The following is a 13,532-nucleotide window of genomic DNA, read 5'->3' on the forward strand; positions in this document are numbered from 1 at the left end:
AGCTCATTCGTGTCAAGGCCACCCTCGAGGCATTTGAGCCAAAACCCTGGAGTCAGCCCTGACCCCGTCTTTCTCTCACACAGCTCGGCTTCGACCCGGAATCTGCTCGGGTCTCCCCTCCCCCACTGCCACCGCCGTCCTCGCCTGGAGCCTAGCAGCCGCCTCCCCACTGGCCTCTCGGCTCTGCCCTCGCCCTGCTGGAGATTGTTCTGCCCTGAAGCGGGGAGGCCTGTCGCACTGTCTCTCAAAACCCTCCCAGGTCTCCCTCCCTCAGCATCTGCACGGGGCGGGGCGTGAGGCATCACATCAGCCCTCCCCCCGCCCCGCCCCCGCGGCCGCCACAGACGCATGCGCCCCCACACCCACCTTGTCCTTTGCTCCCGCGGTCCCTCTGCCTGGAACGCGGCTCCCTCCAGATCTCCACCTGGCTGCCTCCTGGAGGTCTTGGCTCCACTCCCTGGCCATCCTTCCAGAACTGGAATGCAGCCTGTGTCAACTTGGGTCCCCCAGGAAGCAGACGCAGAGACAGGGTCCAAGGTCGAGAGGTTGGTGGGGACACCTGTGAAAGACAAAGGGAGCAGGTGAGGAGCGTTCAGACCGCAGTGCGGGTCTGACACGTGCGCAGGGACAAGGTAGGTAGGAAGGAGGGGCCCCCCGGGAAAGTCTCAGCCCCCCACGGGGGCCCCAGAGCAGACACTGCACACAGAGGAGTCCCACACAACAGCTGCTGACCAGATGCCCAGGAAGAGGCTGCTCTCAGCTGGGGCGGTCACCGGCCCTCCTGCCAGCAAGTTCCCTGTGGAGGGGCCTCCGAGCAGCGCACGTCTGTGCTGCAGGTTCTCTGCTCCGTGCGGCAGGAGGGAGGTGCGTGAGGCCCCGCCGCTGCAGCGGGTCTCGGGACCCCTCCACTCTCCAGCCTACAGCCCTCCTCAGCTGTCACCTCTGCAGATCTTGGGGGCTGAATGAACAAATCAACCGATCGGTCAGTGGATGAGCTATCTCCTGTGTGAGGGCTTTGCAGGGGATCTGATTTCACTAATCTAGGGTTTACGGGATTGGGGCATTGCTTCCTTCTGGGACTGGACATTTTGAACCCCAAATGCTGGCTGTTTTGACAAATGGAGAAACTCGGCCCCCAGGCCACACTCTTTGGGGGTGTCCAGGTGAGCTGAGAATAGGGACCCACGTCCCCCAACGCTCAGCCAGCCTTTCCTAGGGTCTTGGGGTGTTCCCTGCCATCCTGGGGCCTGAATTACCCACGCCTTGAGACAGAGACCTCAGGCGAGATGCCCTGTGGACAGTCATGTGGGGACCTGCCTCATTCACCCCAAACTGCCTTAGCCAAGTTGAGTCCAGCCCAGAGGACTCTAGGCTCCTGTTCCGACGAGGTCAAGGCCCCAAGAGTTAGTACATTTGCAAGGTCAGGGGCCTTGGTCTCAGGGCTGGGTGAGGAGTGTAACCATTAAGAGAGGGGCCTCTGGCCTTGTGTGACCTTGAGCAGGTAGCTTCCTGGGCTCTGTGCAGGCTGCTGGTCCTACCCACCCTGTATGCTGAATTCGGGGGGCTGAGGAGGTCGTGCGTGTCAGTGCCAACAGGGGGCGCTCACCACCCTTGGCCATGGCCATCCTCAACCCTCTGGGCCAGCTGTGGCCCGCCTCCTGATGGCCTCCATTTCAAGAGGGAGGTCTCCACACTCAGAGAAATTCGGCAACTCCCGCAAGTCACCCAAGTGCCAGGGTCTGAAGTGAGTCCATCCCCTGCATCCCCCGCTCTAGCTGCTATGGGGTGAGAGACTGCCAAGGAGAGCTCGCGAACAGTAAAGGCCACAAGGACAACCGTGGCCCCAGCTCGACTGAGACTTTAAAGGGGCTGCCCTCTGCTCAGACTTCCCTCCACCCTGGACAGGAACTGAGGATGGGAGGGGGCTCCCAGCCAGTGAGGAGAGAGCCAGGACCCGCCCTCCCCCCGTGCTCACTCCCCATCCAACTCCATCTCCGGAGGCCTGGGATGGGGTGCGGGTGCGCCCTTGAAGCACTGACTGGCCAGAGCCGGCCTTGGGGTGCCTGTGGAGGAGCAGGCTCTGGCGGGGTCCAGGCGGCAGGGAGCTGCTGGCGAGCACACAGGACGGCCAGTCCTTACCCAGCACCAGAGATGCAGGAAGGCTTGGAAGGTGGGAGCCATGGGGTCCAGCGGCACCGTGCTGGACTCCAGCAGCTCTCCACCTCGGCTCGTCTAACCACCAGCTGGTGCCTGGTCCTGGCACAGCCCTGCACACCATGCAAGTTGGGGAGCTGGGGGAGCCTGTACGAGGAGCAGGGCTTGCTGGTGGAAGGGGTACAGCCAGCTACTCAGAGAGGGCTTCTGGGAGGGGGAGCTGGAGCCCCACACCTCTCCCCCAGCGCAGGCTGCGAGAAGCCATAGAACCGTGGATCCCCTGGGGCTGGGGTGAGGGTCTGGGGTCTCCTCCCTGCAATCAGCCCTGAGGATGGGGTAGGGGAACCCAGCACCCCTCCCTCACTCCCCGAAGTTTCTAAAGCACCTCGGGGCTAGGGGGAGCTGTGGGTTGGGACCCACAGCGTGATCAGGAAGCTGCTGGAAGTGCGGGTGCCTGTGTGCCAGCTCCTGGGGTCCCCCTGCAGCCCCCACCCCCGCACGCAGACGCGCACTTTTCTCTCCTCTTTGAGGCTTCGGCAGTTGTGCGCCGCTGGCGACAGAGCAGCGCCGCTGCTTCCCCCTCCCTCGGGCGCTGTTCCTTCGCTGTCTGCGGTCTGATGTGTGCGCGTCGAACTGCCAGCCGTTCGTGGGTCCCCAGCCTGATGCTGGGCGGCTGCTTCCCTGGTCTGTGGGAGTCTGTGTGTCTGCATGTGGGCGTGTCTGTCTGTCTCGCTGTGTGTGTCTCGCCCTTGACCCAGTCTATCTGAGAGCTTGTGCCCGGGCGGAGGGGACGCTCCCTCCCGCAGGCGCTAACGCGGCGCGCCGCCCCGGCTGCGCCCCGAGCGCAGTGACCTCGTCGGTCCCTGCAGCACTGACCGCCCCGCTGCGCTGTCCACCGGGGGGACCCGTGGCTGGGTTCCGAGCCGATGGTCGCTCTCCCTTCAAACCAGGGCCGCCTGCGCCCAGGGTGGGCACGCTCCCCTCCCAGTTGGGTCCGCTGGCTCCCCATTTTCCCTTATGTAACTGCACATCTGTCTGCGCCTTGCAGGTCACCCTGGACGCTGCGCTGAGTCCTGCCCACGGGGAGACTCCGATTCAGAGTCGAGTCCCACGCATACGGGGGGAGGAGCGAACCCCTGGCTCGGGCACGGCTATCGGAGACCCCTCCCATCCTTTCTCCTCGGGAGGTTCCTTTCTCCGAGAACTGCTTGCCCGAAGCGTGAAACGAGGAGGGGTCGCGGGGGCAAGCTCCCCCGGGCGCGGGCGCAGGCGTTTCCCCTCACCCGCACTCCAGATCCCCACAGGCGCCCCGGCTCCCGACGAGGGCCGGCCAGGGGTCACCGGGCCCGAGGGCACGGGGCACGCCGCGCGGTCCAGAGGCTGACTCCTGTGTGCGAGCGCAGGCTGGACGCAGGCGAGGCCCCAGCTCCGGCGCCCGCCGTGCACACTCGGGCTGGGGCTCCGGCTGCTCGGCGGGCACGCGGCGCTGTCCGTGGTGCTGCCGGAGCCGGGCGGGGGCGGGGGCGGGGCGGGGGCGGGGCGAGGGCGGCAGCCAATGGCGAGGGCGCTGAGCGGGGCGCGCGGGGCCGCGGGCTGGGCGCGGGGCTCACTCTGCTGCTCTCGGCACTCGGGGCGCACGGACGCTCCGCCAGCGGCTCGGGCTCCAGCGCCGCTCCGGGTCCGCTCGTGCTGCAGCGGTCGTGCCGCTGGCCCGATTCGGCTCAGATTCCGGGCCGGGCCCCCTCGGCGCCGCCCGCCCCGGCCGCGCTCTCGGCGCCCGCGGACCATGCGCCGGGTACCCTCCGGGGAGCCCGGACGGGCCGAGAGCCCGCAGAGACCAGGCTCCCGGGCCGGGATCCCTCCCGGCTGCCCGGCCGGCGGTCCGCGCCCTGTCCTGCGCCCCGGCGCCGCGTGAGCCGGCGGGGCCATGGAGCGCTCCCCGCCCGACGGACCGCTGAACGCGTCGGGGGCGCTGGCGGGCGAGGCGGCGGCGGCGGCGGCGGGCGGAGTGCGCGGCTTCTCCGCCGCCTGGACCGCGGTGCTGGCGGCGCTGATGGCGCTGCTCATCGTGGCCACGGTGCTGGGAAACGCGCTGGTCATGCTCGCCTTCGTGGCCGATTCGAGCCTCCGCACGCAGAACAACTTCTTTCTGCTCAACCTCGCCATCTCCGACTTCCTCGTGGGTAAAGCCCCCAGCCCCCGCCCGAGCCCAGGGGCGCCCTGCCGGGTCGGGCCAGCGGGGATTGGAACGCGGACCTAGGGCGCCTTTGCCCCGGGGACACGCCCCGCTAGGGGGTCCGGCCTGGGGAGGGGGCATCCGGGACTCGAGGGGAGGTGGGCGCAGGCGGAGTTCCTTGCCTCCCCGGCCGCGGGACTCGGGCTGGGAAAGGATGTCCCCGGGGAAGGGGTCCTAGCCGGAGGGCGCTCGGCCAGGCGCAAGGCGCTGCGGCCGCGGTGCAGCGCGGGCTCCTGCGCCGTAGCTAAACAAAGGCTGCAGAGGACCCAGGACATGGGGAGGGCGCTGGGGGGGGGAGGCTTGGGTGTGGGGACATGGAGGGGAGATTTTTAGACCCAATTTGGGGGGGTGCGGGCGGGGTTGCGGGGAGAGGCTCCGAGGAGTGCGTTCTCACGTGTCCGTGCGCTGCTGCCGGCTGTGGGGCGGGGCGCAAGGAGGAGCCCGGAGGACCAGACACCTGTTGGGGCTGAGACAGGCGTCTGCCAGACACTCAGAGCGGGGTTGGCGGTAGGAGCCCCCCGCGCCCGCGTGGCAGCAGTCAAGTGCCCTTTGAGTCCAGAGAAAGGCTTTCTCGGTTTCTGAGCTGATGAGGAAGAGCTATCCAAAGGCCAGAATGGGAGCTTGGGAGCCCGCGGGGCCAGAGAGGGAGGAAATGCTCTTTCCTTCCTCTGGGCACTGGAAGAAGCAGAAGCCCAGGAATGACCAGACCGAGGCTCTGGGGCTCGTCGCGCCCTGCGGTCCCCACACCTGGATCTTCCTCCTGCCCACAAGTCCAGGGGACCCAGTGGGACTCGGGGCCGGGCAGGGGTTGAAGGCCAGGTGCAGTGCGGAGAGTGTGCCGACGGATGAGGCGGAGGGAGGATTGCTGGTCCCAGAAGGGCCACCGAGTGACCCTAGGTCCTGCCTGTCTCTCGGCGGCGGGGTGGGGTGGGGTGGGTGGGTCTGACCCCTGCCCAGCCACGGCCCGCCACGGCCCTCCTCTCCCACAGGGGCATTCTGCATCCCACTCTACGTGCCCTACGTGCTGACTGGCCGCTGGCCCTTTGGCCGGGGCCTCTGCAAGCTGTGGCTGGTGGTGGACTACCTGCTCTGCACCTCCTCTGTCTTCAATATCGTGCTCATCAGCTATGACCGCTTCCTGTCGGTCACCCGAGCCGTGAGTCTGGGACGTGGGTGCCCACGTTCACTCCTAGGGGGAGGGGTGGTCAGGAGCGGCCAGGAGACGCACCGGCAGGGGGTACGGCCACTTCTGAGTGGTCAGTGCTGGATGGGCTTGATCCCCACTGGCCTCACACGTGACACATCGGGCACTCTGTGGCCAGCCGCCCGCTCGGTAGCCATTTGCTGCCAGTAGGACTGGCCCTGGTTCAGGCAGAAGGCACAGTGTGGACCTGAAGGAAGGGGGTCGCTTCAGCCTCCACCCTGGAGCAGGTCCAAAGTCCCTGGAACTAAAGGAGGATCTGGGCCAGGCGCCCTTGGTGGTACCTCCCCACAGGTGTGCGTGCCTTGGGAAGACAGGCTCCACGAGCTTCCCTGGGCATGGTGGCCACCATGAGTTGGGGACCCCAGGCTGCCTGGACTTCCCACGTCGGTGTCCTGTGGGCACCGGACCGGAGGCGCCGAAGCAGAGGTCACTCCAGTGCAACCTCATTTGCTCCCTGATGGCTCCATCAGGCACCCCGGGGCCCTCCGCTGGGGACCACATGCGTCCTAGTACAGGGAGGCAGTGGGACAGAGTGCAGAGAGCATGGGTTTCGAGCCAGCTCCTCCCCTTGAGCCGACCCACCTGTGTTCTTTCCTGCGCTGCCTGAGCCACCAAGAAAGTGGGGACCATGCCGGAGCAGTTGTGAAGATTAAATAAGATGGTATCGAAAGGTGCCGAGCACAGAGCCTGGCACACGGCAGGTATTCAGTAGATCGGACAGTGACGTGGCCCCCCGGGGGAGCGCAGAGCTGGTGGGACGACAGCAGACAGGCCGCCCGGCACAAAGTTAGGATTCTGGGGGAGGTTCCGAGGCCACAGGAGAGTGTGACAGGGCCTCGGCCCGCCCGGGATCCATGGGGCGAGGGGAGGAAAACGGAAACGCATCACTGCCGCGGGAGGCATGCACAGAGGCCCAGAGGCTGCCGGGAGCTGCAAGCGGCAGCGGCCGACCTGGGCTCAGTCCCCTTTGACTCCTGACCCAGCGCGTCCCACCGCAGGTCTCCTACCGGGCCCAGCAGGGCGACACGCGGCGGGCCGTGAGGAAGATGGCGCTGGTGTGGGTGCTGGCCTTCCTGCTCTACGGACCTGCCATCCTCAGCTGGGAGTACCTGTCGGGGGGCAGCTCCATCCCCGAGGGCCACTGCTACGCCGAGTTCTTCTACAACTGGTACTTCCTCATCACGGCCTCCACCCTCGAGTTCTTCACGCCCTTCCTCAGCGTCACCTTCTTCAACCTCAGCATCTACCTGAACATCCAGAGACGCACCCGTGTCCGGCTGGACGGGGCGCGCGAGGCGGCTGCCTCGGAGCTTTGCCCCGAGGCCCGGCCCTCGTCGCCGCCGCCGGCCGCGCCCAGCTGCTGGGGCTGCTGGCAGAAGGGGTGTGTGGGGGCCGTGTCGCTGCACAGGCGCGGGGTGGGGGGCGGCGAGGCAGCCCCAGGCACCGGGGCCGAGGCTGGGGACGCGGCCCTCGGGGGCGGCAGCGGTGGAGGTGCCGCGGCCTCGCCCACCTCCAGCTCTGGCAGCTCCTCGAGGGGTGCCGAGCGGCCGCGCTCACTCAAGCGGGGCTCCAAGCCGTCTGCATCCTCGGCGTCCCTGGAGAAGCGCATGAAGATGGTGTCCCAGAGCATCGCCCAGCGCTTCCGGCTCTCGCGGGACAAGAAGGTGGCCAAGTCGCTGGCCGTCATCGTGAGCGTCTTTGGGCTCTGCTGGGCCCCATACACACTCCTGATGATTATCCGGGCCGCCTGCCACGGCCCCTGCGTCCCCGACTACTGGTACGAGACGTCCTTCTGGCTGCTGTGGGCCAACTCGGCCGTCAACCCTGTCCTCTACCCGCTGTGCCACTACAGCTTCCGCCGGGCCTTTACCAAGCTGCTCTGCCCGCAGAAGCTCAAGATGCAGCCCCCCAGCTCCCTGGAGCACTGCTGGAAGTGAGCCGGGCTCCACAGGCACCTGGGATGCAGGGGCAGAGCCCTCCACCGCCACCCCCCTCGAGGTCCCGGGTTCCGGGCAGCCGAGCCTCTCGCCACCCTCCACCTGGCTGCCCCGCAGGCGTGAGCCCTGCCTTGTCTTCGGCCCACCCGAAACGCCATGGCAGCCTCTCAGACCGTCCCCTGGCAGTTGATGCAGCCTGGTGGGTGGCTGGACAGGCCCCTGCTGCCTGAACCGGAATGCGGCCACCCAAATCCTGCTCTAGTCCAGGAGGGACAACCCAGGGGTCCCAGCCGGTCTGCCACCCCCAAGGACAGTGGGAAGGCCGCTCGTGTCCACGCTTCACACAACTACTGCTTGGTGTCTTCCCAAAGCGAGTGCCTGGCGTGCGCTCCAGGCCTCCAGAGCCAGTGCGCACGCCTGCACGTGCACACACCTGCACACGCCTGCACACCCCTGCCCCGTCCCAGACAAGCCCCGGCCACTGGCTTTGCTGCTGTCTGTCGCCCTCTCTAGCCTGGGACCTGGCTCCTTCACCCCTCTTCCCTCCAACTTTCTCTGCCCCCCAAGTGCCGGGGACAACCCAGAAACCTCGCGGGGGGTCTCCGCTTCTCCATTCTGGGTGTTTCAGGAAGACGGAGAAGAAGAAAACACGTCCGTGAACTCGCTGCTCCTTGGATGTCTAATGAAGACAGACAACAGTGCTGAGGAGCTCAGGGCTGGATTGGCAGGTGTGCGCTCCCACGCCCTCCTTCCTCGCGCTGCCGCTGCCGCTTCCGCTTCCGCTTCCGGCGGAGCTGCGCCAGCGGCTTCTGCCCACGCCGCCCCCCAGCGCGTGGTGTCGGGCCCGACGGGCGGCTCTGGGAGCGGCCAGAGTCCCGGACGCCTGCTCGCCCAGCAGGCTGCCCTTCCTGCTCCATCTACTCAACCGGAGTCTTCTGTGATTGACGGGGACCCAGCAGCGCCCTGAGGGTCCTGGGGCTCCCAGGGGCAGTCGGAGGAGACCAGGGGCCGGGTGCCCAGCAGAGGGGCCGCTTCGCCATATCCCGTGCACCCGGTTGGCACTCTGCATGCTCCGTTCCCCGCGCACCTGCTGCACTGCCCCTGCAGACCCCAAAGTCCACAGTAAAGTGTATTTTTGTATTGGTGCTGATTCCTGAGGACTTCGTGGGGGGTGGCTGAGCGCCCGTACTCCAGTCGGGGACCCAGGGGGGCACAAGAGCACCCAGGTGGGCATGAGGCACAGGCCCGCCCCTCCCCCTGGCCTCAGTGTCCTCTTCAAGCGGATGAGCCCGGCGACAGTGCCCTGGCCGTGCCCCGCCCACTCCTCCCCACTCCAGCCTTGAAAACTCGCTCCACAGCCCTCACCTGCTGCAGCCTGCCTGCCCCCAGGACAGGAGTTCTCACCGCTCTCAGCCATGATCTTCCCCCTGGGGAGCTTCCAGGGCTGTGGGGACTGGAGCTGAGCTTGAGGGGCTGGGCCAAGGGAGGGGAGGGGGCTTCCTGGGCAAAGGCCTGGAGGCGGGACCGAGGGTGATGGATGGGGACGGGGAGAAGGACCTGACAGGATGATGCTGGGTGATCCTGGGCCCAGTGGGCTCCACGGAGGGGGCAGACACTAGCCCTCACCCCAGGTGCCAGAGTCCAATCGGAAAGGGGGCAAGACCAGCCCAACTTAGGAGCAGAAGATACTTGGCTGGGTCAGATGTCACCTCCTCCAGGAAGCCTCCCCTGCTTTCCAGCCACGAGGGCCCTCCCTCCTCTGACCTCACGGACACAGCCTCTCATCCCCTCCCCACCGTGCCGGCCCAGCGTCTCTCCCAAGGCAGAGAGACCTTTGGCTGCCCCACGTCCCTCCCCTACAGCTGGGGGCCGCGGGTCCCATCTCCAGCAGTGAGGTGCCCGCCAGCTCTGAGTCTCACCACTGCAGGGGGCGAAGCTGTTCGCAGCAACATTTGAAACCCACAAACCTTCCTCTTCCAGACATTTTCTCACCCCACAGCTGCATCTGCACTTTGTTTTCCCAAGCACCCAGAAGTCTTCCTCCAGAATCCCAGCTGGGACTCCTTCCCCTCTGCACTCTCCCTCCACCAGAAGGGGCCCCTCTGGTCAAGGCAGGACCGTCTTCTTGGGCCCCTCTTTAGTGGCCCGAGGGAGGGGCGAGCTTAAGTCCCCTCAGGGCGCTGGGCGCTGCCATGAGCAGTGGCAGGGGAGCAGCCGGGGAAGGCGGTGACAGGGAGGTCACCCACCGCTTGTGGGCCCAGAGCTTGGGGAAGCCCTCGCAGCTCTGGGGCCCGTGGCGAGGCTGGCGGGCTAGCCGTTGGCCTTCCCTCTGGCCCTGCAGACTTGCCTGGCCCCGAGGCCGGGCGTCCGTCCCGCAGCCCAGAGCTGTCCGGGGAAGGACAAGGAACACATTCTCTGCAGCGGTGGGCTACAGAGAATGCCGTGCTGCCTGCACAGCCAGAGCCCTCGCTGCCCCTCAGCCCGGCCCTGCTAAATGGCTACAAACTGGAGGATAAAAGTGCAGGATCTCGAGAAATTTTGCCTTCAGTCTCTGCAAACTGCAGCTCCCCGAGCTACTGCTGGGGAGGGACGCTGGCTCTGGCAGGTCAGGGCTGGGGGTCCTGGAGCCTGCAGGGCCTGAGGCTGGGGGTCCCTGGTGCAGCCCAGGAAGGATGGCCACGGCGCCTGGCACAGGGAATGTGCTTAGACTATAATTATAATGAACAGACCTACTACGTTCTGGGCACCATTCTGAGCCCTCTGCTTATGTAAACTCATCTCGTTGCCAAGCAGAGTAGGTACTACTATTCGCATTTTACAGATGAGGAAACAAAGCCACAGAAAGGTTAAGTGACCTGCTCAAGGTCACACAGCTAATGACTTTCCTTCTGTGACCATCTTCCCGAGGCCCTCAGCTCTCAGGGCCACCTTCTCTTTCCTCTCCCGAGCCCAACCCTCAGGCACTCGGAGCTCAGGGGACACACACACGCTCCTGAGTGTGCCCGAGGCCTCTCGCTGCACCCATTCTTCTGGTGATGGCAGCCCGTTTCTCCTTTGGGAACCATTCCCCATTTACTTCAGTGGCTCCAGGATGGGTGTGGATCCCAGGCATGGCTGGTCAGAATCTCCGGGAAAGGTTGGGGTGGGACACGTCTCCAGTGAGGCCAGAGAGCAGCAGGTCCTGGGACCTTGTCTGGTGCCCTGGGAGGCCTGCGTTCCCCTTCAGCTGGGGTTGCTGGCCTGGCGGCCTCCAACATTATCCTCATAAAGGCCACCCCGTGGAGGGAGCACACCTGGTGCAGCCAAGGCGGAGGAAAGCCACACCGAGAGCTGGACGGAGACGGCGCCCACGTGCTGTTGTCTGAGCGCCTGGGTCCAGCCTGGCCTGAAGGTAGAACCTGGACCTTTTGGCTTCATGAGTCACCGAATGCCCCTTCCTTCCTAAAGCCGGCAATGAAATGACGTTTTGTAATGTGATGGCCCAAGCTGGCATCACTCTGTCGTGGGGTAGGGGAGGGGAACAGAACACTTCTGCCCATGGGAGGCCTGTGACTTTAATAAAAAATAGGGAAGTGAGTCAATTATTTAGTAATGATTGTTGGTAGGAAAATAATGATTTTTGGTCATATTAGGAGTAACATACTGGCTCTAAGGGTGAAAGGTCAGGATGCCAGGCCATTTGTCTGTGACATCTTTCTTGTCCACAGGGGGACCTCGGCCAGATTCCTTGTCCATTAAGCAGAGCATCCAGACAGCATGCGGCATCCCGCTCCCGGGGTGGCAGGCGCTGTGTCCAGAGGAGGCACCTTGCTCTGGAGTTTGTCAGACACAAATCTCAGAGGGGCGCAAAAATATCCTTCAAAAGAGAAAGAAGAAAGGGGAGAAGGGAGAGAGGAGAGGAGGGTTTTGGATGTAAGGGGAGGAGGGGGTGGTAGCGCTGTGGGAACTGCGCTAAAAATGCATCCGTGACACTCCGAAGTCACCAGTTTCCAAATTCAAACATGACAAATTTGATGATCTTTAAATGCTTCCACTTTAAATGCTGGACGATCTTTAAAGAGTCCAGCAAAGCCTGGTTCTGAGCAGAGGTGTAGGAGTCGGGGCAGCTCAGTGGACGGGGAACGGCCTGCCCTCTGTCCTCCTTCCTGGGCCCCAGCTTAGCAGGACCACACATTCCCGAGAAGCCAGGAAGGGGCAGGGGGTAGACCACTCCTCGCCAGCCCCTCCCGGGTGCCCCTCAGGGCCCGGAGTTTCCTTTGACAGCCGAGGCTCGGCTCTGTCCCAGCCCCTCCAATCCATTAACTCATACTGAAGTGTGATGGACTGATTCTTCCAGGGACAGGGGGAGATGTGCACTGTAACAGAGGACGATCTTGATCTTTAAATCAAGGGAGGCAGATTCTAATGCAGGTATTTCAGACCGTTAAGACACACCAAGTGGGTGAAGGGCTGGGGGTGGATGGTGTCTGAACACTTTCTTGAGCTCCTGCTACCTGCTGGGCCCTGAGCCAGACGCTGACTTCACCAAGGATTCCAGATCCGTGCAGCTGGGACGTCAGGGTCCCTTGCTCGGAGATCCTGGATGGGACCCCCGTGGTGGGCCAGCAGCTCTGTGGGCCACACGGATATTTCATGGGACCAGTGCCAGGTGCTTGAAGAGGCCCCCTCTAATCAGCCATGGACCCCAGACGTTCCTCCGTGGTCCCTGTGAGCCAGCTGGCGCATCCCCATCATGGGGAAGGCAGACAGGTGCCCACCATCTTAGGCAGGGGTGGCTGCTGCTGGGTCCCCCCCAAGGACAGCGGAGGCAGCTGGCTGGAAGTGACCAGCTGGGCCCGTCCTGGCACAGGCCAGCAGGGCGAGGCCTCTGCCCCCCAAGGCCCCCTCCGGGGACGGGAGGAAGGCAGGGCCCCTAGCAGAGGTAGAGCCTCGCCCAAGTTGGCCCAGCCCCCCAGCCCTCCCTGCAGGCCCAGCACCAATGAGGGCTGTTTCCACGACCTCCCCCGCACCTCACCCCTTCACTTCCACGACCAGGTAAAACACAGGAGCTCACGGCAATCTGGATTTCAGAATCACAACAAATAATCTGTTAGCTAAGTACTGCATTCTTTGTTGTGAATCTGAAATTCAAACCTAACAGAGACGGTGACCCTCCCCGACCCTCCCCATGTTCACAGACACTGCAGGGGCCGGGCTGGGCTCTAAGGATCCAACCAGGTCTTTGGAAGCCACGGCAAGGGACCAGGGCTGGGCAGGTGGGAGGGCGGGTGAGTGGCTGCCTGTGGCCTGGAGCCCTGGGCCCGGCCAGGGGCGGGGTGCCGGCATTCTGGGGGCACGGCCCTCTCAACCCTGAGGCTTGCTCTGTCCTTACCTGTGGCTCCCATAAGACCCCAAACAGGGAAGGGGCTGCGTACCCTGGGTGGGGCTGAAGTGAGCAAGCTTGACCCCCAGGCCAGGCCGTGGGTCTTAAGCTACTCTGCTGGGCCTTAGTGTCACCGCTGTACGATGAGAAGCAGGCAGCTGGGGTGGGGTGACAGGCGTGGGCGTCCCCGCGATACCCCCAGTGCCGAGCGTGACAAGTTCAGTGGGCTGGGCTGGGCAACCGGCCCACCCCAAGGCCACAGCAGAAACTGGAGGGATTTCACGGCTCTGGGAAAATATCAACCCACTGGTGCCCCGATTCATGGCAAGGAAAGGTTTTTTCCTCTAAAGAATCAAAGGATTGCAAGACAGAAAGAGACCGCCCAGAGGCCCCTTCTTCGGCACCCACAGCCCCGCCCCAGAGGCCTGTGGGTCCCCTCTGCTCTGTTTGGCCTTTTGCCCTTTCTGGAGAGGCGACACTCTGGCCTTGGTGGGTCCGAGCATTCGAGCCGCCCTGGCAACGAGAAGACGCACATCAACAGCAGACAGCGCCCAGCGTACGCTCACCTGCATGCGTGTGGCTGCGTAACTGCATGTGTGTGTGTGTGTGTGTGTGAGTGCGTGTGCCTAGTTCTATGTG

At 64.7% G+C, this 13,532-nt stretch overlaps 1 protein-coding gene across 1 annotated transcript; it reads left to right on the forward strand.

The window, feature by feature from the left end:
- The first annotated feature begins 3,780 nt into the window (after positions 1–3,780).
- Positions 3,781–8,671, forward strand: HRH3 (histamine receptor H3). The gene is made up of 3 exons (XM_059036554.2): positions 3,781–4,337; positions 5,380–5,546; positions 6,593–8,671. The coding sequence occupies exons 1-3, from the start codon at positions 4,082–4,084 to the stop codon at positions 7,529–7,531; spliced, it is 1,362 nt and encodes a 453-aa protein (XP_058892537.1). The 5' UTR covers positions 3,781–4,081; the 3' UTR covers positions 7,532–8,671.
- Positions 8,672–13,532: the final 4,861 nt, after the last annotated feature.

The sequence above is a fragment of the Kogia breviceps genome, chromosome 14, assembly GCF_026419965.1.
Source record: "Kogia breviceps isolate mKogBre1 chromosome 14, mKogBre1 haplotype 1, whole genome shotgun sequence".
NCBI classification, from domain to species: Eukaryota; Metazoa; Chordata; class Mammalia; order Artiodactyla; family Physeteridae; genus Kogia; species Kogia breviceps.

Coding starts and splice junctions, on each gene's coding strand:
- HRH3 (XM_059036554.2), top strand. CDS start 4,082: ATGGAGCGCTCCCCGCCCGACGGACCGCTGAACGCGTCGGGGGCGCTG. Junction 4,338..5,379: donor CATCTCCGACTTCCTCGTGG/GTAAAGCCCCCA, acceptor CCTCTCCCACAG/GGGCATTCTGCATCCCACTC. Junction 5,547..6,592: donor TCCTGTCGGTCACCCGAGCC/GTGAGTCTGGGA, acceptor GTCCCACCGCAG/GTCTCCTACCGGGCCCAGCA.